Source organism: Lissotriton vulgaris, chromosome 10 (genome assembly GCF_964263255.1).
Source record: "Lissotriton vulgaris chromosome 10, aLisVul1.2, whole genome shotgun sequence".
Classification (NCBI taxonomy): Eukaryota; Metazoa; Chordata; class Amphibia; order Caudata; family Salamandridae; genus Lissotriton; species Lissotriton vulgaris.
In genome coordinates, this window is record NC_141698.1 from 277,204,400 (window position 1) to 277,230,255 (window position 25,856).

At 46.0% G+C, this 25,856-nt stretch overlaps 1 protein-coding gene across 2 annotated transcripts in view; it reads right to left on the bottom strand.

The window, feature by feature from the left end:
- The window catches only part of SCAP (SREBF chaperone), an 833,069-nt gene that overhangs the window by 558,260 nt on the left and 248,953 nt on the right, over positions 1 to 25,856 (bottom strand). For both annotated transcript variants that reach the window (XM_086941009.1, XM_086941010.1), the window contains one exon: positions 6,188 to 6,416. In XM_086941009.1, the coding sequence (XP_086797135.1) occupies positions 6,188 to 6,309 (122 nt within the window). In that variant the 5' untranslated portion in view covers positions 6,310 to 6,416. The remainder of the gene's footprint in view (positions 1 to 6,187; positions 6,417 to 25,856) is intronic.

The following is a 25,856-nucleotide window of genomic DNA, read 5'->3' on the forward strand; positions in this document are numbered from 1 at the left end:
GGCTGCGAAGCGCTCCGTTCCCTGGATCTTTGCTGATCCATCGACGGTGGTCGTACCGACGCCGAGCGCTGAGCAGGTAGACGCTCTCTCGACGTCGACCGTGATTTTTTCAACGTCGACCTCGGGTGGCGATGACTGTCCTTCAACGTGGAACATCTCGCCGTTGAAGGTTGTCTGCTCGACGTCGACGGAGGCTGTTTAGACGCCGATCGCCGTTGTTTTGTCGGCGACTGGGCGTGCCTCGAGGCCGAATGCTGCTTCGACGTCGAACGCTCTTGACCAGGCGTCGACGTTGGCTGCTTCGACGTTGACCGATGATGTGTCGACAGAGGCTCCCTCGACGTCGAACGACCATGGCTAGTCGTCGACGGAGGATGACTCGACGTCGAACGCCGATGGCCCGGCGTCGACGGAAAAAGCCTCGACGTCGTAGCATGACGATGCTTCTTCGACGTCAGGTGGCTCGCCGCCGAGCTCTTCTGCTTCGACGGTGACCTATCCCTCGACGCTGACTGTAGCGGAGGTACCTTAGATGTAGACGCAGAAGACATCTTCTTCGTCGCCGTCGACTGCTTCTCCAACGCCGATCCCGACGTCGAATGTGAACCAGTCGGGGCTTCTCTCGACGTCGACCGCGCCTTCTGACTTTTCTGCTTCTTGGGAGATCTTCCTCTCTCAGAAAGCCCATAAACTCGAATCCTCTCACGGTCTTTAAGAGTCCTGGAAGTTAAAACCTGGCAGTTTTCACAGGTTTTAGAGGAATGAGATTCTGGTAGGCACAGGATACACACTGAATGAGTGTCAGTCTTGGCCATCTTCCTTCCACATGAAGGACATTTGTCAAAGAGAGAAGGCATCTTTGACAGGAAAAACACCTTTTTTAAGCCTAAAAAAGGTTTAGGTAACACCCTATGTCTAAACGATGTCGAGTGAAAGCAAAATTAGTAGGTTTATATGAATATTTTTTGAAAGAAAGTCAAAAAGAAATGAGCTGTTTCACCAGGGTCCTGACTGAAGGAGCCGGAAAGAACAACTGACCTAACTGTCACCCCTGAGGCATGATGGGAAGCCTGGGGTCATGGCTGCCTTAAAGGCACGGTGCCAGTTTTTGTTGAAAATGGTTTCATTTTCTATGCTATTGTTTTTACAATGCAGCCTGAGGGCTAACAATGTCTATTTACAAGCAATTTTCAGGATTTATGAGTGGTTTACTCATTAAAACACAAAGTTCAAAGATTATTTGACCTAATGTGTTTTCTTTGCTTTTGCTTCCTAAATAATTGCAGTGCATGTATATGTGTTCACATTGTTTTTACCCTCAGTTATGGAGCTGCATTGTTGTGAGAAAAATAATATATGTACATACATATATGTGGAGCGAGATATATGTGTTTTTTACATATATATTTTTATATTGTTTCCGGGGTCCCGCACATGGGCGGGAATATTCAGTGCTTATGACTATTGATGAGGATCCCCTGGAAGAGAACAATGCCTTTTATTCTTTTGTTTTGAAAACCTACAAGCCATGCCTAAACATGCACTTTGTACGTATAGTCCTTGCTTACGAGAAGCAAGGCTGTCAGTAAAAGAGACTGCCAGCTTTGCTTCTTATAAACAAGGACTACAATTACAAAGTGCTTGTTTACGCACAGCTTGCAGGTTTTCAAACGCTTTTAATAAAAGGCATTGCCATTTACAATGCCAATAGCTCAAACGCTCGCAAATGCAAGACCTATTGCATTGCAAATGCTTGTTTTAATGAACTGTGCAACTACAGATTTGACTCTAGTGAGTCCCCGCCTGTGGCGGCGCAGAGTACTCTGAGCCACAGCATCCCAATGCTAGCCGTGCCAGGGGAAGGCCAGATTCCGACAGAGACAGGTATCCCTGAGACAACATAAAAGGAACAGTTCCACAGTGTCAGGAAGCCACCCGAGCCCTGTGAGCCACAGATTTCTCAAGTCACCAGAGCCTGTGGCCGGGCAGAGAAAAGCAGTGAACCTTAGACCGTGGCAGGGCATCCTTTTAAGATGAAGTTTCGTGCAGCTCTGTCTTAAATGCACCAAAATTATTACAAACACAACTATTTTTTTTCCCCAAGGACTTGCGAGTCTAATAGGCTCCAGAGAGGCACCAGTGCCACCGCATTCACACTTATAAACATTTGCATAGCTCCCACGCGGTTGTCTCTTGAGAGGCGCTGTATCAGCTGTGCGTTTTCCTGCAGACCCCGGCCAGTATGCACTAGCTGTAGTGCAGTGTGTGGGCAGCAGCAGCCCAGACCCCTCTGCGGAGGACGCCCCCTGACCAGCTGTGCGGGGCTAACAGAATGCGGGTGGGATATTAAGCCGGCCTTTGATTAGTAATTACAGTTATATGGGAATCCCTGCATATGACATGAGAATCCACATTTGTAAAGCGGCACAATCACCCCTAAGGGTCTCTAGGCGCTGGGGGCCGTCGGGAAGATTAAGTAAGCTATTGCCCACAGTCATGATGGTAATTTGGAAACGTTACTATTGATGCCAAGCCCCTCCAGAGATCAGCCCCAGCCCGCTATGAGAAGGTTGCAAAAGTCCCTCTGAAGCCCCCTCGAAGGGATTCCTCAGATCTTGCGGTTGTCGAAGTGCACATAAATCTGAAAGGCACTGCTTCTGAGCGATCCATAAAATCATAGCTCCCCGCCCCTTCCTCCGGGAGAGCCCCCTCTCCTGACCATTCACCCACTCCCCACCTCGTGTTCATTTCTAGGCAGATGCATTCAGGGGCCGGCGGCGCTCAATGGGGCTGTGTGACAGCCTCCCCTAATTGGCGTTAAAGCACTCAGTTCTTGGGAGCATATGCGGGTAGGGGGCTCCCAACTCCCATCGAGCAGCGCACCCACCCGCAGGACCCTCAACTCGGAGGGGAAAGGCAGAGCAGAAGCTGAAAGTGTCAGGGTGTGAGGGAACTGGTACGGACCGAGGGACATTACCCCTTGCATTCCGCAGGTGTGGGAGAAGGAAGGGGGTTAATGGAGACCTGCCTTCTACAGGCACAGAAATCTCGCTATAAGCCCCACAGGCCAGGCCACGAGGAAGGGCCAGTTGTTCTGCACTCTGGCTCTGCAGTACAAATGGGAAAGGGCTGGGGGATGCGCACCCCATGGGGGGCATCGATGGAAGGACATTACCTCTGCGTTCCACAGACGGGGCCCAGTGAGGGGGGTTCATGCACAGGTGCCCTCTACAGGCAGAGACATCACGCTATAAGCCCCACAGGCCAGGCCAAGAGGAAGGGGCAGTGGCTCTGCACTCGGCAGTACAAATAGGAATGGGTGGATGTGCACCCCATGGGGGTCCTCGATGGAGGGACAGTGGTTTGGCTCCCCTCAGGCAAAGAGCCCGGAGGGGATCTTGGCGAGCTGCACTGTACAGGCAGGGCCTAGAATGAGGGCTGCGGGCATCGGACTGAGCGCCACACAGGCAAAGCCCCAGAGAGGGTGATTCAAGGCTTTGCGCCCGCATGTAGGGGCCCAATGGGGTGTGAGGGGGCTCAATACCTCAGAGAAGAGGTCTGCTTGAATCTCACAGGAAGGGCCATGAGAGGCTGGGAGAGAGTCCCAGAGGATAAAGGCAGTGGTCTCACCTGGCATAAAGAGGCCACTAAACAGGGTGCATCCAGCTCAGAGAGCCTGCAGTGAAGTCTGCCCAACAGGTGGATCCAAGGAAGACAGGATCTCGCACAGCTGAGGCAATCTTTTTTCCTCCTAAAACAGTCTATAAATGGTAACGTTTGTCTAAGGCTATAAGAGTAAATAAATTTGCCATTCAGGTCAGAGTGAGCGTTGGAACTTCAGACTAAGGTGAGCTGGGGCAGAGCAGAAAGTGTGTCTCTCGAAGAAGAAGAAACCTAGGTTGGGATCCCGGCTCCCCACTTCATCAGCTTGTGTGATTCTTGGCCTATCACGCCTCCTTGTATACAGCAACATTCGCAGCTCTTTAAAATGTAAATATTCTTATCTAGCTAATTGAAAGCTTAGAGAGCATCAAACAAAGTTGGTAGACACTACTGAGAAATGCTGCAAGCAAATGCCGACCACAACAAGCAACGTACCTTTCTTGGATTGAGTGTTTCCGGTCCCTCTGCACGGACGAGACACAGGAAGCCAGGCTGGACTGCCCGGGACTGCCTGCTTGAGGGCGGGGCCACCAGCACAGACAGGAAGCGGACGGGAGCCTACCCCGCGCTCCTGTGAAGGGAAGGGAGCTAGCCGCCCACGAATCCCGTGCAGCGCCACTACCGCGGGACAGGACGAGAGGAGTATGAGAGACCCAGTGAGTGGGGGCGTTGGGGCACATTGACGGCTAGACTGATAGACGGAAGTCATTAGGCGCGGTCATTAGGCACGTTCGGCACGTTCACAACACCAGAGCTGCAGCGCCCAGGAGAGTCTGAACACGTGATGCGAGCCTGCCAGCTGAAGCGCGTCCTCGAGGTAGCCATTCCCAGGAAACCCACAACTATAGGTCTTTCGCTGGAGCAGCGCTATGCGCTGCTAACACCAGCGAGACCTAAAAAGCACCAATCACATTAGCTCACAACAGCTGAACGGAAGCGCACAGGAGAGTGTGCACAGGGCCGGCAGAAGCGGCAGTGAGGTGGTTTTTTCATAACTTGTTGATTTTAAATAATTCCATAACATGAACCCACAGTGGTCAAATAAAATCACCAATCACATTAGTTCACAACAGCTGAACGGAAGCGCACAGGAGAGTGTGCACAGGGCCAGCAGAAGCGGCAGTGAGGCGTCTTTTTACTTAACTTGTTGATTTTAATTAATTCCATAACATGAGAGCTATCGTAGAAATTATATATTGTAAGCCATTCTTTTAACCGTAATGGTGTAAGCGACAAGAAGGGTTACGAAGTTTGAGATGTGGTAATGCTTTGGAATTTAAAAGCAACCATAGTCCCAGTGAGGCGGCTTTTAACGTACCTTTGGGACTTTTAACACCGTGGTTAAGTAAAAATCACCAAGCACATTAGTTAACAACATCTGAACTGAAGCGCACAGGAGAGTCTGCACACGGACAGAAGAAGCGCGTGCCACTTGCCTAAAATAATTAGAGACGCGGAAGTCATTAGGCGCGATCACAACAACAGATCTGCAGCGCCCTGGAGAGTCAAGCGCGTGCAACTTGCCTAAAAAAAATGCGAGGCACGGAAGTCATTAGGCGCGATCACAACAACAGATCTGCAGCGCAGATCTGCAGCGCCCTGTAGAGTCAAGCGCGTGCCACTTGCCTGCAAAAAAAAAAAGCGCGTGCAACTTGCCTAAAAAAAAAAAAACGAGACACGGAAGTCATTAGGCAAGATTGCAAAAAGAGATCTGCAGCGCCCAGGAGAGTCTGCACACGTGATGCAAGCCAGACTGCAGAAGTGCGTCCTCGAGATGAAATCGCCGAGGTGAAGCGCGTAACCACCCCCTGTACCCCATTCCTGGCAAACCCACAAGAAGAGGTCTTTCGCTGGAGCAGCGCTTCGCGCTGCTAACACCAGCGAGACCTAAAAAGGACTATTTATGACTTCCCAGAAGCCCCTGGAATTCTTGAGAGCGTTAGCTCTCTCCAAGTCTTCCCAGGTAAGTCTTCTTAATTCATCCTTCCTAAGCCCACTTACTTGTTTATAAAGTTGTCTTGTTTAACTTATTAAGGCCCTATCGCGGGGGACCATGTGCAAGGCATTTTCAAGGTATTGTTGGGTCCTAGAACACTCTGCATTAAACCATTTAATTTCCTGTGGGTCATTGTTGCCAGTAGTCATTCCATGAGATGATCAGAAGGAGGTTCAGAAGTAAGAGGTTGTGGTGCAAGACTGAACAATTTAGGAATAATAATATAAGATTAAACACAGACACAGAGAAAAGGTCAGAAACAAGATTTCAATGTATGAAACTGGAGATAGTCCAGAACTAAGATTAGAAAATGTTTCTCAGGTACAGGGAACTGACTGCATGTGTCAGGTGTGACCAAACTCTTGGTAGAAATATTAGAAACACTTACAGTTAACTCAAAGATTTCCAGTGCAGACCCAGTGGCTCAACGGTACTACAAAAACAACCTATCAGTATGTATGACTCAAAAACAGGGCCAGTGTTAGGGCTGGAAATAGTGTTTAAGTTAGGATCTGTATGAACACTTACCAGCAGGCTAAGATGCAGAGCCCAGTGAAGAGGATGATGGGGATAGGATAAGATGCACACAATAGACCATGGGTGTAAAAGGCCCGAGATATCCTGTCGCGCAGCTTGTCAGTCAGGCTCATCCTCCTGGGCTGCTGTCACCTGCCCGCCATCACGGGGTGTGTCAAGATGTTAGCACAGGTAGGCCATAGATGGCAGCTTCTTTGATGTGCACCATGGGGCTGGGGGTCTGTAAAGGAAAAGTAAAGAGAACATCAAGCATAGACATTTTACTGAGTGTTACCTGCACTTTATATATATTGTATGTTAACAGAAATGTGATCTCGAACTGTAAATAAATAAGTGTTGTAATGCTAAATACCCATGAGCACTAGCGAGCAACAGATGTGTAGTGTTACCCCCTAGTTTGTAATTTTATATTTTAGAGTGTCTGTTTAGTCTGCACCTGTGCACAACACACACACAAAAGATGCATACAGGCGTGCATTCAGGAACCACTGTTGTTGCTCTTTCTATGTATTAGAAATTGTATACTGCTACTTATTTATTTCTATTTTTTATAGGGTGGAAATAAGATAAAAGGACTTTGGAGTGCTTGTTCTGGAGAGCTGCTTCTTTTTTTGCATAATTCATGCATCACTATGGCTGAAAGGGTATTGTTTGTACTTATACTGGGTGCTTCCTAGTGTCTGGACAAAGCTATACCTCTCTGAAGAGCTCTAATGAGACCGAAACATGTCAGTGGTGGCTTTTATTCATTTGAGGTTGGTTTGGATGGTACTTTAACAACTCAAAGCTGTAATACTGTGCATGGAGTGGAAAATGGCTTTGGCCATTTACAGCTCACCTAATCCTATGCCTAAAAGCGTTGCTGTAGAAATGGCAAAAGACTTTGTCCCTTTATATCTTGGCATGGATGGCACTGAGCTAATCCTACGCTTAAAGACTTTGATAGAAAATCAGACATTTTAGGCGAGCGAATTTAGAGTGCTGCGGGTGTTGCGAGTGCTCTATACACAAGCTGCTTTCCACCTAAACTTGTGAACTACCGGGAGTTTTCAGCTTCTTTTTTTGCATATATATATTCATCACCAAACGTAGTCCTATTACGGAGGGCGCGTCTTTGCACAGCTGGTGCAAGTGGCGGGGACGGACTTTCCCCGAAGGAACATTCCCCATCAAAGATTACACTTGCACTCGTCCAGAGTTTGAAATAACAGGTTTAATTCAACACGCCATTGCCAATGACAGCACTCTTCTCCACCTACGCGTTTCGACCGGCAGGTCTTGGTCACTGTATCAAACATTTGTCCTACTTCTGTGTCCATATTTATACTAGTAAAACCTATCAGCACATTATGATGCATTATGGGTCTGGTAGTTTTAAAACGTTACATTATCATTTTTTCTACACAGTTACATTTCTTTTCATGACAACTCAGAGCGTGTTTTTGCTAACTTCAATGGGGTTATGATTTAATGCACTTATCGATACCTACGCTGTGTTTAAGCAATTATTTTCAGCGCAGTTATTATATATGTCCCCTCTGTTTGTATTTGCTAATAGGATCGTCCTATTTGGCTTCCTCAGTGAACTCTGCAATCTCCTGAGGCGGAAGCCGGGAGAGGACGGAAATTTTTAAAATTTGTATTTTTGTTGTGTCACCTGATAAAATCTGCATTTTAATTGCGCACTCACCCGTCAGGCACCTCCATAACGGGCTAGAAGTACGCCTAAACAGCGACCCCTTCGCTGCACCGATTCCACCAAAACAAACTGTTCTGCCGCCATTGACGGCGAGGAACAGAGGCCACGCCTACCTGCAGGCCACGCCCACCCGCCACTGTATAAAACGCTGCCGACAGCGCGACCTAGCCAGAACTCTGCAATCTCCTGAGGCGGAAGCCGGGAGAGGACGGAAATTTTTAAAATTTGTATTTTTGTTGTGTCACCTGATAAAATCTGCATTTTAATTGCGCACTCACCCGTCAGGCACCTCCATAACGGGCTAGAAGTACGCCTAAACAGCGACCCCTTCGCTGCACCGATTCCACCAAAACAAACTGTTCTGCCGCCATTGACGGCGAGGAACAGAGGCCACGCCTACCTGCAGGCCACGCCCACCCGCCACTGTATAAAACGCTGCCGACAGCGCGACCTAGCCAGAACTCTGCAATCTCCTGAGGCGGAAGCCGGGAGAGGACGGAAATTTTTAAAATTTGTATTTTTGTTGTGTCACCTGATAAAATCTGCATTTTAATTGCGCACTCACCCGTCAGGCACCTCCATAACGGGCTAGAAGTACGCCTAAACAGCGACCCCTTCGCTGCACCGATTCCACCAAAACAAACTGTTCTGCCGCCATTGACGGCGAGGAACAGAGGCCACGCCTACCTGCAGGCCACGCCCACCCGCCCCCTCTCCTACCTTTAAGGATGTGCAATCACCGGACGCGCAGCGGACGGGCGCAGCGGGCGCGCCGTTTGCGCGCCGAAGGCGCGCCTAAGGCAAGCCCGTCCTCGCCAAATCCTCGCCTCTCGCCAGACCCCCTGCCCAAAAGTCATACGTATACGACAGTAAAACACTGTGGTCACTTAACCCTGGCCTTAGATGCTACAATTTAGAGGGCTGCATTGGTCGAACCGCCCTCCACTGTAAAAGCTGTAATCTGGTCATACCTGTACCACGCCCTATCAGCCAGAAAGAGAACCAAAGGAAGGAAACGTCACTTACCATCATGCAGCTGAACGTCAGATCCCTGGTCAAACACCATGCGGAGGTAAGAACGCTATTAATGGACGAGAACCCAGATATAATGTTTCTGAGTGAAACCTGGCTTAAAGACGGCCTAACCAGTATTCCCAATCTAGCTATACCGGATGGGTTCGCTATGACCTGTATCAATAGAGACTCAAGAGGAGGGGGCATCGCCGCCATCCATAGATCCTTCTTTACCTGCTCCTTTCAAAAGGAAAGTATTGCGGACTGTGAATGCGCTCGCTTCAAAATCTCCACAAATCCACATTGCACTTTTTCAGGCCTTTTTATCTACAGACCGCCGGGGCCTTCTACGAAATTCACTGAAGAGCTCATTGAGGTAACACACGCTATGATTACTGACTCGGCCAACTTCACGATCTTAGGAGATCTCAATCTCCACATAGACAATTCGTCGGATGTTAAAATCAGCAACTTTACAGCAGACCTAGCTGCTCTGCAGCTAATTCAGCTCGTCCAAACCCCAACACATGTTGCGGGCCATCTGCTGGACCCAGTATTTACGAATATTCCCGAGGCCAGAGCTGATGACCCTATACCCATGGCCTGGACGGACCACTCGCTAGTAACCTTCTCCATCCCAAATAACTCTCCCACCATAAAAAAGTCTCCCACTTCCTGCCTATAACGACCCTGGCACAAACTCCAACAATGTGACCTAGCAGCCAGCTTAGGGGGACCTAACCTGGAGGATATAGATGACATTGAAAAATCATATATGTCCTTCCAGGACTGGATTACCAAGGGACTGGACGCCATTATACCAGCCAAGTGGACCAAAGGGCGTAACACCCCTTCCAATCCCTGGTACAATGAGAACCTCAAAACAATGAGGAAAGCCTGTAAAAAAATGGAACGACAATGGAGGAAGGAGTACAAGCAGGAGGACAAAAACGCATATTTGACCACTCTCAGAACGTATCACAAGGCAATCCGGGTAGCCCGCGCTGCCTTCTACGCTACTGAGATAAAAGCAAGCCCAAACCCCACGAAAACTATCTTCCAAATCGTACAAAAACTACAAAACGGAGACAAGCCGGCTTCTCACATTACCTCCACGCAGCAATGTGAAGACCTAGCTACCTTCTTCACGGAAAAAGTGAAGAAAATTTACAACGCCTTCACCCAGGATAGTCCAGAGGACATCAACCCTCCCAATGTCATCCTCGGAGACTCCAGACTCACATGCATACCCGCCATCTCCGGTGAAGAACTCTCCAAACTTTGTAGGAAGGTGAAATCTGGCGCACCCACAGATCCGATGAGGCCAATTCATTTTCTGGGAGCCTTGGAATTCTTCCTCCCATCCTTGACCTCACTCCTTAATCTTTCATTTGCCACAGCTACGGTCCCCACCTGCTGGAAACAGGCCTGGGTAACACCGATCATAAAAAAACCCTCCCTAGACCCCCCTAAACCTGAGAACTACCGGCCCGTTTCACTGCTCCCATGGGTCGCGAAACTAGCGGAAGCTCACGCGAACAAAATTCTCAGTGAGCACATGGCGAAAAACAACATCCTGGACCCCTCCCAGCACGGGTTCAGGCCGGGCCATAGCACGGAATCCGCGCTCCTAACCTCCACAGAAAGCTTACGGGAAATTATGGACTCCGGCAAAAGTGCCGCGCTGATACTGCTCGATCTCAGCGCGGCCTTTGACACGGTCTCTCATGCCATCCTACTGAAACGCCTTGAAAACATAGGTATCGTAGACTCGGCACTTCAATGGTTCAGATCATTCCTAACCAACAGATCATTCAGGGTATCAGCCCCTCCGTTTATCTCCCAACCCCAAGACATAGGACAAGGTGTTCCACAGGGCTCTGCCCTCAGTCCCTCCTTGTTTAACCTATATATGCAACCCTTGGCGGAGGTTGCCAAGAAATGGGGCCTCACAATGGTGTCATACGCCGACGACACCCAGTTGGTCATCAGCCTCAACCAGGCCCCCTCTCCCGATGCCACTAGATTCAGGGATGGTCTGACTGCCGTTGCTAAGTGGATGACGGCTAATTGCCTCCAACTCAACGGTGGCAAAACCGAGGTGCTGATAATGGGGAAAAATAGTGACAACTGGAATGACCTCTGGTGGCCCCAATCACTGGGCCCAGCACCCCCCCAAAGACTCTAGCTAAAAACCTGGGAGTGTGGCTGGACTCTGCTCTCAGCTTCCAGTCGCACACAAAAAAAGTTGCCGCAACCTGCATTGGCTTACTGAGAAGCCTCAACCCCATCTTAGGCTATTTTGACTCCAAAACACGACAACTTATCGTACAATCTACCATCCTGTCCACGTTGGACTACGCGAGTGTCTTGTTGTTAGGAGCAAATAAAACTGAAGTAAAGAGACTCCAACGGATCCAAAATTCGGCGGCAAGGGCTATAGTAGGTCTCCCAAGAAGGTGCTCGGCGAGAGCGACCATTCACAGACTACATTGGTTACCCATGGAAGCCCGCATCCAGTTCAAGGCCCTCATATTCGCCTTTAAAATCATGAAGAACGAAGGCCCGGAGCTACTCCGTTCGCTGTTGACCCCCTACAATCCCAAACGTAATCTCAGGTCCATGGGGCAACACCTAGCAATGGTACCCCACACTAAGTTCTGCCGCATCGGAGGGCGCTCCTTCAAACTATTGGGGGCCAAATTATGGAACTCCCTTCCCCTCCACATCCGATGCATCGACAATATTCTAGCTTTCCGCAGAGCGACCAAAACCTATCTCTTTCCCTCCCTTTAGGTCCCTCCCTTCCCTTCGTTTCAGTTGGTTGTGTTATGGTTCCAGCGCCGGGACGCCCCGTTGCGGGGGCAGCTGTTTGCGCTTTACAAAACTGATAACATAACATAACATAACAGTGGCAGTGCCTATTTTTGCAACATGATTCATCTTGTGAAATGTCCTTTTACAAACTTGCCAAGAGTTCAAGTTTAATTGACTGATAATTGGGACTCAGTGCCCTATGCTCAATATTATGCCATATTTTGCGTCACTTCCATGCATAATTCCATCTCGCATCATCTCCTTACAAGCACCACATCTCTTCCGTAATTTATCAACATCAGAAACTTATGTTGTTTTTAAAGATGTATATACAGTTCCTCATCCCCGTTCAAACCCTGCGGGTTTTAGTTTTAAAACGAATGATGAGCCTTGACTCCAGGCGTCGCAACGTTAGGATTCTGTTGCCACCCCTCTCTTTGATTGGCACAGTGGCCAATCCACTGTAAGTCACATTCTGTCACGTTCTATTTACATGAGTCAACATGTGCTTGGCTACGGCATACGTTTGATCTTTGTTCTGTAAAGCTTGTATATGTTCAAGGATTCTCTTGCTTAATGGACAGATGGTACTACCAATATATCTTTTGCCACAAAAGCATTCCAACATGTAAATAACATGCGTGGTTTTACAGGTGATGGCATTTTCGATGTTGAAAGTTCTTCCATGTGGATCCTTGATTGACTTAATTGATTTGCCTATTTTACAAGCCTTACTTTGGCTGCATTTGTTGAAGCCCTTTTGTCTATCTTGTAGCCAAGTACCCGAGGTTTTGGTCTGAAAGTGGCTTCGGACTAATTTGTCAGACAGAGAAGGTGCCTTCCTGTATGTCATTTGCGGGTGTTCGCCCAGATCTTTCCCAATATCTGGATCTTTCATTAAAATGTTCCAGTATTTATTTAGTATTTTACGCACTTCGTGGCTCCCTTTGCTGTACGTTAGTACCATTCTGATTGGTTCCTTCGGTGTATCATTCGCCATGCGATCTTTTTTGCTTATCAGCGTTTCTGCTCTTGTTTTGTCTCTGGCTCTCAGTTCACCACGTCTCACATCATTGTATTTATATCCTCTTTTCAAGAATCGTTCTGTCGTGTCCTTGAACTTCTTGTTCATTTCACCTTGATTTGAACAATTCCGTTTCATCCGGATGAATTCCCCATAGGGGATGTTTTTCTTCAGAGTTTCCGGGTGAAAACTATCTCCCGTGCAATATGCTGTTTATTGCAGTGATTTTTCTATGTACAGTTATTTCAAGTTGACCGTTCTTTACATAGACCTTAGTGTACAAAAATACAATCTCACTAGACCTAATTGAGTGAGTAAATTTCAATCCAACTTCGTTGTTGTTCAGGACATCTAGGAAATCCAAAAATACAAATAAGGTTAGAAAAAAAAAGAGAGAGAGAGGGGGGAAGGGTAGGAATATCATGACCTCCTAGGCCTGATGCTGGTGTTCATCAGAGAGCGCGCCATGGTCCAAAAGGTATTTTTTTTATATCATAGTGAAAAGTAAAATTAAAAACAATGGGTCTCCCATGCTTGTTTGTATTTGAGCTCCTGGGTGGCTCGGGTCCGGGGGGCTCATTATATGAATTATGGGGAGAGGGGGTTGCATGCGGCCCGCCATTATAATGGCCAATGGGACCACCACCTCTCCAGGGCGTCATTAATAAATTGGAGGGGGGAACTCGTGGACCCTCTTAATGGCCAGGGACCACCACCTCCCGGAGCCATAAATTCAACTTAGAGAGGTGAAGCACGGCCCCCCTCACAGGTCATATTCGGGCACGCAGACCACCACCTCTCCAGGGTATGGCCAAATGTAAACTGGGAGTGGGTGGAGAGGGTCTCTCCCCCTTTCCCGCTCCGCCCAGGCTGTTTTCAGCCCCGGGGACCACAATCTCCGCGGGCAGGCCCTAGAAGAACAAAGGAGCCATTAATGACCCTTGGGACCGCTACCTCCCATGGCCAACTTCCTATGTCCTGGGTTGTCCCACCCCCGGGATATAGCAGTTTGCTCTCGCTTGGCGTGAGCTTTGACAGATCATTTGAGATGTCATCAGTGATGTCACTGACCAAGTCATGATTGGTGTAATTTACACAGCCCCCTCTCTGGAGATTTCGGCCCTCAGGAACCCATCCCCCGAGTTCTTGCCATTTGTTTCAATTACTGAAGGGAGGGGGCCGAGCAGACTCCCTCTGGAGCAATTTTCAGTCCCGAGGACCCCATTCCTAGGGGCCTCCCATTTTTTAAAACTTTTTTTACGTTTATTTTTTAAGGGAAGGGGGCCTCCCAGTGCGATTTTTGCTCTAGGGAACCAATCCCCTAGGGCCTGGCTACAGTACTGGGTGCCCTGGTCCCACCCAGGGCACCCAGTCCTTTTTGTTGGGGACCTTGGGGGAGACAGAATGCCCCCAAGGTCCCTGCCGCCTCCCCGCCTCCTGCGGGAGTCGGCATTGCTGTTAGAGGGCGCTGTTTTCATGCAGCTACCTCTGCCCAAAAGCACTTCTGCTGCGCTTCGTGCATTCAAGAGCATTTTCTGCTCTCGCTTGCACGAAGCGGAGCAGAGTTTGCAATCAATATGGGAATTGTAAACACACTACTCACCTGTGAGGGTCTCAAGGCGCTGAGGGTGGGGGGGCTGGGGGGAGCAGTCCCAATGAGAACACCACAGGTGGACTTACCACAGGAAGATCCTACTGATGGAAAAAAACACTGGGTCGAAATTGGCTCTTAGTATTCCTAGTAGCCTAATTGAAGTAGAGTCGAATAGGGCCATTGGCGCAGTGTCCACCTCGACTCTTACAGAAGGAGTCCTGGTGAAGAATGAGCAATTGTCTGATCACTTCATCCTATGAAGTCCCTTATTATGTAACATAAGTCGAAACCTGGCCAGTTCTGAAATGCCTTTTAATACATTTCCAGAATCTACACTGTTCTATCGCAGAAGCCTTCTTGGCCTGCTATACGAAGGCCTTAAGTCCTCAGTAGATTGTAAATCCCTTGGCTATTTCTGCAGCGGCAAATTTCTTTAGCCTGAACAAACTGTCTCCTCAATTAGCAGATATGAATATAACTTGATACTCTGAAATGGCACACAGTCTAAATATTTCACCATCTCCAGAAATTGGTGAGGTGCTGTTAAATATGTGGCAAGCAGTCGTTGAAGTCTTGCCATACCATTCTGAGAAAATGGACGTACAAGTGGTTCTATTAAATACAGTAGCTGTCTACATTTCTGGGATCGATCACAAGCTAACTAATTTAAACAGTTATAACGAGTAAAAAAAGTAATCAGTCTTCTCTGTTTGAAACCAAATGTCCCTGCTCGCCGATTTTACATATACTAAGTGCCCTGCCTATTGTTTTAAATAATCTAAAATCAGATTTAATAAGTAATAATGCCTCTGCAATGGACAAAGGTCATTCTAGACAGGACATGATTGTAATTCAGCAGTTTACAGGAACTAATCGGTTACAGAATATGGTTAATCTACATACCCTTACTGAAAAACAAAATGTATTTTCAAAATACATAGAGTATGTAGAAAACACCTACTCCCAAACTTCAGATCCTAGAAGTCTTCAAAATGAGAGAACAATTACCATATGATTTGTGCTAGAGATACATTTGCCACCCAATGCGTACAGTATTATGGATCTTAAGACCCCTAGAACCCCAAAGTCCTCTTCTTTGGAGCTACCATCTGACCCCATGCAAACATCATGGACTAAAAGGGAATGGAAAGCTCTGTAAAACAATGAAAAAAAGATCTACCATACCTGCGCACACAATCAGAGAACTGTTTTAAATTTTTAATCGAATGTCACTTTCTTGTCAGCTTGTTACTGATATAGAGATTCAGAGTGAGGGACTTCAAAACTGAACATAATTTACACCCACCCCCAGCTATACTAGGCCAGACGCAGGTCTGTGGAAAAAAGTCACAGGAAAAAAACATCAAAAAGGAACCATCACCGGGAAGAACACTACAAGAAATCACCTCTCAGGAACCTGCTCATACCTGCAAGTACAGAACTGCTCAATAAACACACATCAATAGAGAAAGCAAATCAATCAGACATTGTCATACCTTCCTACAGCAAGGTTCAAATAGGTAGGGGAAGCTTTAATTCAACAGATAGGCTGGATATGCATGACCCTTTGTATTTTACAACTTGGAAGTGCACTCAAACTGGTCACAGTCGCAAGAATAGAACGACTGAAAGTGGATCATTCAAAGCACTTAGTGAAACCTTTAGTAGAAATATCTTAAGAGCTCTGGAACTACAAGCACCCCCATCAAGGAACACTCAAAAAAGTTGTTTTTTGTTCCAGAGTATAAAACAAGAGGAGCTTGGGGCGTCCTCAATCACTGAAATATCATCAAACTCCTACAGAGTATGAATTCACTAGATCATTTAGGCTCTTCAAAAATTGCCTCAATACAGTTTTTACCACCTTAAAACAACCAGCAATCTGAACTAAATTTGGTTACGTGGTCATCACATGAAGTAGCAGATCTGGTACTCTCTGAAAAACATACCTTTAAAGAATGGGGGGGATAAAAGTTGAGATACTGTTCCTATGCTTAACCACTTATTCTCTATACAGAAGCCCAGAAATGTGGTGCAAGATACCTCATTTCAGAAATCACAAGTCAACATAACCTCAATTTTACGCAACCCAACTGGGAGAACCATAACTACAGTTAAAACGCTAAAGAACACTGAGGAACACCTATAATAAACGAATCAGAAGTTAAATAACTAATTTAATTAGAAACCAACCAGATCTAGCTAGATAAAATCCTAAAAAACTTTTTGAACTTGTCATACAACAATCTAATTATCTACCTGAGCGATTGCAATGGTCGTACCTCATCTTATTCAATTAGACGCCAAAACTTCAATAGGAACTCCTACCAGAGCAACATGCTTTCACTGATAAGAACATTTCTGCTCAACATGAAAGTGATCACTATCCCCTGCTTTTAACCCTTCAGTGTAACCCTGAACAGACAGCCAAACATTTGTATCAGGCTAGTGGTAGTCTATCAGTTTTTTTTTATATTTATATATTTCTTTATTAGGTTTCTATCTCCAGAACATTAAAACAAGCAAGGTACAAACATACAGCTTAACCGCCTCTGCTGAGGTGTTCCGTAAATCAGCAACAATGCAAGACAAGTCGTATAGCGATGAATATGATTGTGGAGATTCCTTTGTCTACCATATTTGCAGCTTCATTGTCGCTTAAACATAACACAACTGTAAGAAAACTGCAGACTCCGGATTATACTCCCATGTTATGCTGGCAGAAGATTGCCACGTTCCGTCCAATCCATATCCGAAAATAGCGAAGCATGTCGTCTACCCATGGGAGTCCCATCTCCGGGTATTGGACCCCCTCCTAGTCGGTCTGCTCTCCAATAGTGTAAAGCTGTGATTTTGTTTTATTCACTGCAAGCACGGAAGCAGCTGTAAACTGCGACAGTGTGGCCATCAGGGTTGGCAATGACCGCGTCGGCCGATTCAAGTAAATCAACGCATCATTAGCGTACAGTGACACCACATGCTCCATGTCCCCCACTTGTATGCCCTGACCCTCAAGCACCGTGCGGCGATGACACGCCAGCGGCTCCATTGCCAGGGCAAAGAGTAAGGGGGAGAGCGGGCACCCTTGACGCGTCCCCCTCATTATGGGTATTATGTCCGACACGTATCGTCCCGTGCGGACCCTGGCCACTGGCTGAGCATAAAGCAGTTTTATCCAATTTACAAACCCTTTCCCTAATCCCATTTTCAAAAGTACCTTCCAGAGATAGGCCCAACGGATCAAGTCGAACGCTTGTTCGATATCGAGAAATACTAGGGTGTTCTGCTGGGCTCGTCCCCCCAAAGCTTGCATTACGTTGGCTAGGCGACTAATATTCCTCAGCGTATTCCTGCCCGGAATGAATCCAGACTGGTCATCATGGACCAGCCATCTGAGATGGGGAGGAGTCTACTTGCCAGCACTTGACTGATAATTTTCAGATCTACATTCAGCATGGATATAGGCCTATACGAGCCGGGAAGAAGAGGATCCTTACCCGGCTTGGGGATCATAACTATTATTGCTGCCCGCATGGAATCAGGGAGCGAGCCTCAGTCGTGGGCCTCCTCCATAATTTCGAGGAGCTTCGAGATCAGGAACCCCTTGTATTCTTTATAGAGTTTGGCGGCTAATCCGTCCATCCCGGGGTACTTTGCTGTCTTCAGGTGGGCTATCGCTGCTCGTACTTCTTCCTCCTGAAGGGGGCCTCCCAATTCCTTCTGACTGTCCGCGTCTATACAGGGCAGTTGCAACCCCTCAAGATATATCTCCACGCCCTTGGGGCCCGTGGGAGGCTGAGACTCAGAGTATATTTTACATAAATGGGACAAAAATACGTCATTGATCTCCTGTTGGGTATATACTATCTGGCCCACATCGTTCTTCAGTGCCAGAATCGGGTGGGGTTGAGTTTCCGCCCGAATAAGATGTGCTAGTAGCCACCCAGCCTTGTCGCCCTCTGTGTACCATCTCCGCCTGCTGGCAGTTCTATTATATTTGCCAAGCGAGGTCCACGTGTCCCCCAGCTGCTGGCGCATGGACGTCCATTCAGACAGCCTCTCCTGATCTGTGGGAAAGTCTTTTTCCAGCGCCGCCAGACGTTCCTCATACCGTCGGAGATCACGCTCTAACACCTTTTTTACCCCCACCTCCATGGACAAACAGATCCCTCTAATTACCACCTTCATTGCGTCCCATTCAGTCGCCCTGGTGCTAGCTGAGCACCAGTTGACCTCCAGATACGCCTCGAGCCCTTGTAAAATAGCATCTTTGTAGGTCGGATCGCCCAAAGCCTCCGTGTTAAGCCTCCATAGTGGGACCCTATGCCGTGGTCTGTCTAACGAGTACGTGAGCAGGAGCGGGGAGTGGTTGGACAAGTATTGAGCTAAATATTGGATCTCAGCTATTCGGTGCATTGCCGTTCCCTGGAGAAAAAAATAGTCCAGTCTACTATGGGTATTGTAAAAGGGGGTGGGAGCACACTGTCTTCACGTCTCAGCGTCATTACCTCTGGGCATCTTGGTAGATGTAGTGCCTCATTCTCCATTCAGTGCAAAGTTCGTAGTAATAATAGGCTAATGCCTCAATTTGTTATCGTGTATCCCCAGACACGTGTTTCAGGATTTCTCCTTCATCAGTGGGGAAAAAATCGTAGGTTGCTGGACATGCTGCCGCTTAATTTTCACAGGCATAATTCCACTCAGGGCGTGCAGGCGCTCCCGAAGCTCGTCAGCTTAGGCGGCTCAAGGGAGCCATTTTAAACAGTAAAAGGGGGTGGAGCACACTGTCTTCACGTCTCAGCGTCATTACCTCTAGGGCATCTTGGTATATGTAGTGCCTCATTCTCCATTCAGTGCAAATTTCGTAGTAATAATAGGCTAATGCCTTAATTTGTTATCGCGTATCCCCAGACACGTGTTTCAGGATTCCTCCTTCATCAGTGGGGAAAAAATCGTAGGTTGCTGGACATGCTGCCGCTTAATTTTCACAGGCATAATTCCACTCAGGGGATGCAGGCGCTCCCGAAGCTCGTCAGCTTAGGCGGGTCCGCCGCGGGCCGTGTGGATTCCTTCAGTTGCGGGCGATGTTTTAATCGCAGCTCCGGCACCGTGGAGGTCAGGAGGGGCTCCCCACAACAGGATCAAGTTTGGAGGCACCACTGCGCCAGGATTATAGAGGATTTTGTACCATTGGGGCAGGAGCTGTACGAACACGCGTCTAGATGGCCATTTTGTTAGGCCACGCCCCGTGGTAGTCTATCAGTTACTAATATTCAGAGGAATGTAAGATGGGAGTCCATAGCTACAAATTAAGTTTATCTTGCTCAGAAATATTTATACCTGGGTTCAATCTTGCGGATCCTCGTGCCTCCTCTCAGGCCATCATGGCCCTTCATAAGTGTTTTTAGAGCTAAACCAATTCTCTCAAAAAATGTTACTCTCCGCTCACAGACACTCTTGTTATAACAAGTTTTGCAGGAAGGCCAAACAAACATTAATATTGGCTATTAAAAGAGGCGCCCATTCTGTACTCCAGTCTGCCAAAATGGAGCATTAAGCTGCCCAGAGGCAGGAAAAATAGCCTTGGATACCTCTGTATGGGACGACATCTTGAATGCTATTCGCACGGGGAACCAGATAGCATTCTGGCGTTTGATAGTCACAGCTCAAAAACTTCCTGAATAAGGCCTTAGAATTATATTCTCCCCAAGGATTGGTTTCATCATTTTCAAGCTCTCTATAAAGAGGAACTGGTGAGTCCTGCCCTGTTCCCTCTATATCCTGTGAAGACTCAGGCAGTGACTCCCCTCCTCACAGTTCTTCCATATAGGCTCGAAAACAACAGTGGTTTTGACCCCTTTTTTACTTTGGGTGAAGCCCTCAAAGCAATATGCCTTCAGAAAGCAGTTAAGGCCTCTGGCCATGACAACATCCAGAGGATCTCTTTAGGTCTGAACCTACAGTCTGTTTCCAGGAAAGGAGAGGAGATAATACCCATTTATAACAATCATTTGCATAGCCAATAGGCCTCACTTTTGGGACCTTATAAGTGTTTAGCCAGAGATATTGACTTTGCCCATGTTTTTAAGCTGTGCTGTACATTAGTTAGTAGAATGCTGCAGTTATAATAAACAAGTGTTTAAAGCATTTTTGTTACCTTATATATGACCAAGAAAGCATTACGTATACGTGAAAGACTATATTAAAAAAGTATTACCTACAAATAATGTTTGGATCTAATTTAGTTCTTTAAATGCTGGAAACTTGTTTCTGTGTGCCAATGCTTGCTTGCTTGTTATGTTTTTATTTGTTATTGGGGGGGGGCATAAATAACAGGAGGCTGAAGCTTGGGAAATAGTGCCTGTGTAACAGTTCGTGAGATAGTTAGCGAGTTAGATCGTTTGTTAATGATAGAGTTGGTTAGTTAGTTAGTTAGTGAGACAGTGAGATATGATTTTAAGGATGTACATTTTACACCGAATAAAGATGTTTTGAATTGAGAGAGTGAGTCAGTGAGAGAGAAATTTAGTCAGAGAGAGTTAGTGAGAGAGAGAGAGAGAGAGAGAGAAAGACAGAGTTATTTAGTGAGAGAGAGATAGTTCGAGAGTTAGTTATAGAGAGAGAGAGTCTATGAGAGAGAGAGAGTTTTAGAGAGTTAGTTTGGAGAGAGTCCGTGAGAGAGAGATTGTTAGAAGTGTTTTTAAAGTGAGTTAGATAGTGAGAGAGTTAGTAAGAGGGAGTGAGTTAGTTAGTTAGTAAGTAAGAGTGAGTTAGTGAGGGAGAGAGAGTGAGAGAGTTAGTGAGGTAGTTAGTTAGTGGAAGGAACATACACCAGACCTCTGCAGCAGAAAACTTTTTGAAGACTACTGTACTGAGTTCTGGGAGACAAGTAGAGTGTATATCATTTAAATGTGTTTAACTTTTACCTTTTTCAATTCTGCTAACTGTACCTCGACAAGGATCAAGATCACCTCTCCTTACCACTCAAATTAGAACTTTTATTTTCCTATTATACTCGTACTGCTACAACTACTGCAACATAAAATACACACACTGATCAGCTGTTTATCAATAGCTCTGTAGGGCCTTCTTCACAGCACATTTAATTGCCACTCTCTAAAGTTCATTTTATATGCCCTGATGCGTAGACCTCGAGTGCCGGCCTTGCCTGAAATGGAAAGCTGCCTCAGAACATCCATTCGACAGCAAACGCCAGCCAATTACCCCGCTTGCTAGTCTCAGATTCACTAACATGACATACGTAGATTATCCGACTCGTAAATGTAGCCGCCTCGCCCTTTTATGCTGTTAGCGTTAGTACGCAGGAAAAGATGGAGAACGTGTGGAAGGCGCACAAAATAGCCTACGGCGGAGTACTTCCAAGAAGGGGCGCGGGAGAGTAAGTAAGAAAAAATACATTACCGCCAGCTCCTCCTTGCGCTTTACCAGCTCAGCTAGCTCCCGGCGGGTGTCGGGGATTTGCGGGGTGGCCTCCTTGTTGTGCATCGCCACATTGGAAGCTATCGGGAGGCAGGGTGCTGGGGGAGGGAGGCGAGGAGGCAAGCCCGTTCTAGGCTAGTTGCTCACAACATTCCTGTCATCGAAAAGCTGGAAGAGTTCCCCTCCGTCCATCCCACTGTCTAAAGTCAGCGAAGAAAAAATTGTCGCAGTGATGCAGTCTTAATCCTCTGCCTTCCATCCAGCCCTGTATAAGTATTGAAGAATTAAACAAATCCTGGCGTCGGGAGCCGGTTGAACCCTTTTTTCGCATTGTGACGTTAATTAGCCGAGCAGTCTGTTCGCTGATATGCCAGAGACGATTGTCCATGCTGTTCCTGAAGCTGTGTGGCCAAGCCACCGTCAGGTTCGGTGGAGGAGATGAGAACGAGGAGAGGAGGAGGCAGCAGGGGAAGGGGAGAGAGGAGGGGGTCTGTGCCTGTTTACCTTGGGGAAGGGAGCAGGGCCACCATCTGGTTGCAAGTTAATTAAAAACAGATGGTTTCAAAGCTCGCTCCCGCAAGGGTCTCGCCAAACGTGTACGCGTTGCCATTGAAAGCAATGTAAAGCGTGCACTTTTTTGGCCCAAAAAGCAAATCAATTCCAAGAGGTCTCCTCCTATCCAGCGCATGCGCACTGCGTAGGCGAGACCTAAAAAGGGCTGTAAATCAGATCCAGGTAGCTACCACCCCATTAGTCTAATTGACACCACTCAAAACATCTTCAGAAAACAAATTTTTGAATGTTTTCTTGACTGGATGGAAGAAAATAATATCCTCTCCCAATTTCCGGTACGATTTCATACCAAGACAAGTACGGTGGATCCAGTTTTTAGATTTTTGCTTTTGAAGTGGAAGGTAGTGGATCTTAGTGGAGGGCAGCATCTATGTGGCTTTTGTCGACCTATGGTCAGCTTTCGATATGGTCCCAAGAGAAAAGCTTTGGTCCATCTCTTAAGAAACTGGGGTCTCACACCCCCTCTATTGAACATTATAATTCACCTACACAGATTATCTTTGCACAGGTGATTGCTATGGTTATGGGTTGTGTTAGGAACATCTACTATGTCACAGTATGATGTAAGGTGGTTCCATCTGTGCTTATGTTCTGTGTGGAAACGTTGATCCGGCAGTGTATAGCTGGATCGTGGTCTGCTTGGGTTGATGGTTTCTGCTTATGACAATAAATCTTAAACACACATTCCTGTGTTTGGACGTATTATTACTTAACATTGGCGACGAGGATGGGATTAGGTGTGATGCCCATGTCTTTTTAATGACTCCAACCAAGTAGATTGTCACCCCTCTTCACAACATAAATTTTACCACCCGTTTCATGATCAGCAAATTGGATCTTCTTCACACAATACCCAAGCACATCAATCCACACACTCACTAACCACAGGGTTGATATCAGAAGGCAACGGCTCAACATCCTCACTTCCAAATGTGGTAGTACAATTGTTGTCACCAATCATTGTGTAGGGTGAACCAGAATCCGCAAGGACCAATATTTTTTTCCACCTATCCTTATTTCATATTCAGGCATCTCAATCGGATCCTCATCCACACTCCCATCATTACGCACACTTGAAATGACCTTCACTTCCTCATCCAAATAATTCACACCTTACTGTTTGAATCCTCGATATACATGAGCATAATGTTCTTTCTTGCCATATTTCTTGCAAAATGTAAAACTCGCAAAACACCCAGGACTGTTTGACCAATGTCCTTCACTGCCACACCTGAAACATTTTGGACCTCCAGATCTAGCATCAACAGCAGGAAAAAATGTTTTATCAAATTTCTAATCACAGTCTTTATAAACCACAAACCCGGGTCTGTCATTGTACACATGTTTATCTGCCTACATGACTTCACTGACAGATGACTCTGCAGCCCCTCCATCTTTACCTTTCTCATCACACATTTCACGTACCCACATGCTTGTATTCTCCATTTCCTCAATAATAGCTACATCATCTTTCAAGTTAGGATTCTTGCTTAACAATTTTTCTTGTACTTTGACTTTATTTGTGCATCTGACTATTTGATCTCTGATCAATAAAATGTTCAAAATCACATGTACGAGCTAAGGTTTTAAAAGCAGCTACATACCTACTAATTTTCTCCAGCTTCCCTTGCAATCTTGAAAAGAATTAATGCCTTTCCAACACCACATTAATTTGTGACCCAAAATGCTCTTCAAGCATTAACACCGACATGTCATAAACATTACTAGGTTCACCACTGCCATCACCTATTTCAATAATATCAAGACTATCATAAATACACCTTCCTTCTATAACACGATTATGTAAAAGTAAAGCCTGTTTCTGATTAGCTGAACATTTCTCACCCCCAATAGCTATAAGGTAAGAATCCAAAAATTAGTTTCCATCTTTTCCATGGTAACACAGGCTCACCTTCCTCTGATAAAAAATGGGGAGGCTCAGATGAGGTTGACAAGGTAAAAATTGCTATAGATAACCTCCAGAACCACCACTGAATGAAAGAGTATAATTCAAAGGAGAGAAAGGTACAAAACAAATGAATTGACCACTGTAAATGCAATTAAAATAAGAATGTGCATATCACTATAAGCATTCAAACTCAGATGTCTGTAAGGTGATGGCGCAGTCAATATAGTTCCAAGGTATTCGCAAAGTTAAAAAATTAAGAAAAAAAATGTATATTATATATATATATATATATATATATATATATATATATATATATATATATATATATATATATTACCTACTGGCGGTCGCCAGTAGGTATATATAGTTAGGATTTTTTCTCTATGGGATTTTTGAAAATTCTATGTCTAATAACTTTGGCGTTTGTGGAGGGTTTCCGTTCTCCCACAGAACTGTGCATAGAGATCTAGAACCTCAGTGAGTTAGGATGATCCAAAAACTCATCTCAGTGTCAGAAATCTCGTTACCTAGCTAGCTACAGTGTCTCATGGATCATTATGGAATGATCCATGTATTAGACAAACCAGAACATGATCTTTAGAATACCTCAGGAGTCGTGGAACACATGAACACTCTTTCGTTATATAATCATTTCAAACCAAAACTGAGAGTCAAAGAACACAAGTGCAAGTTTGAAATATTTATTATTCAATGCATAGTTCTCAAACGCAGTATCTTGTATAATACCAAAATGCAGATTATAAAAATCAGAGTCAGCAGCATAGTCACTAATCCATAGTAAGCAAAAGGTGCTAGCATGTTATAATGCAATTTCTATAGAAATCTGTATCACCTATATTTCGCGCACCCTATCTAGCATATTATATTATATCTAAGAAGGTCTCATTCGGGTTTTAGCAGGGCGGCCCCATACCTCTCAATGTCAGTAGGAGCAGTTCACATCAACCGCTACCAGCTCTCTTCATGCGCAGCACCAAGTGTCTGCGTTTATTCCGTGTAACTCTATCTTAAACCCGCGTAGAGCCCAAAATGTTAGCATCAACATTATTTGTGTTATGTCTAATGTCTAATGTGGTGCGAGGATCAGACTTCCCAGCAACCTTGTGTTAGGTTAATCTTAGAGTGTGCAGCTCTCAGTGTGCAGACAGTTGTACCAAGTGTACAAGGCAAAGCTGATAGCATAGGAATAACATATTATTCTCAAATAAAACACCTCACCACTTCTAGGCTGAAAGCTACAACAACAAGTACGTGTCGTGTGCAAAACTGAAGCCTGAAGGCAAAACGGCTGTTTAAACATGTAATACACTCATGCTAACTTAACGCAATATATGTAATGAAGTATCCATATGACACCCCCCCATTGGTCCGAGCACCGCCAATCATAAGGGAAAAGGCAATACTAAATCAGATACACAATTTGAAAGCAAAATTCAATAGTTTTGAGCTAAAATAAGCTAAAAATATGTATGAATGAATATGTATGAATGAATATGTATGAATGCCTACAGTGGCATCAAATCTAAAAAATATCAAAAGTCTTGAACCAAAAGTCTTCCGCCCGGTTCA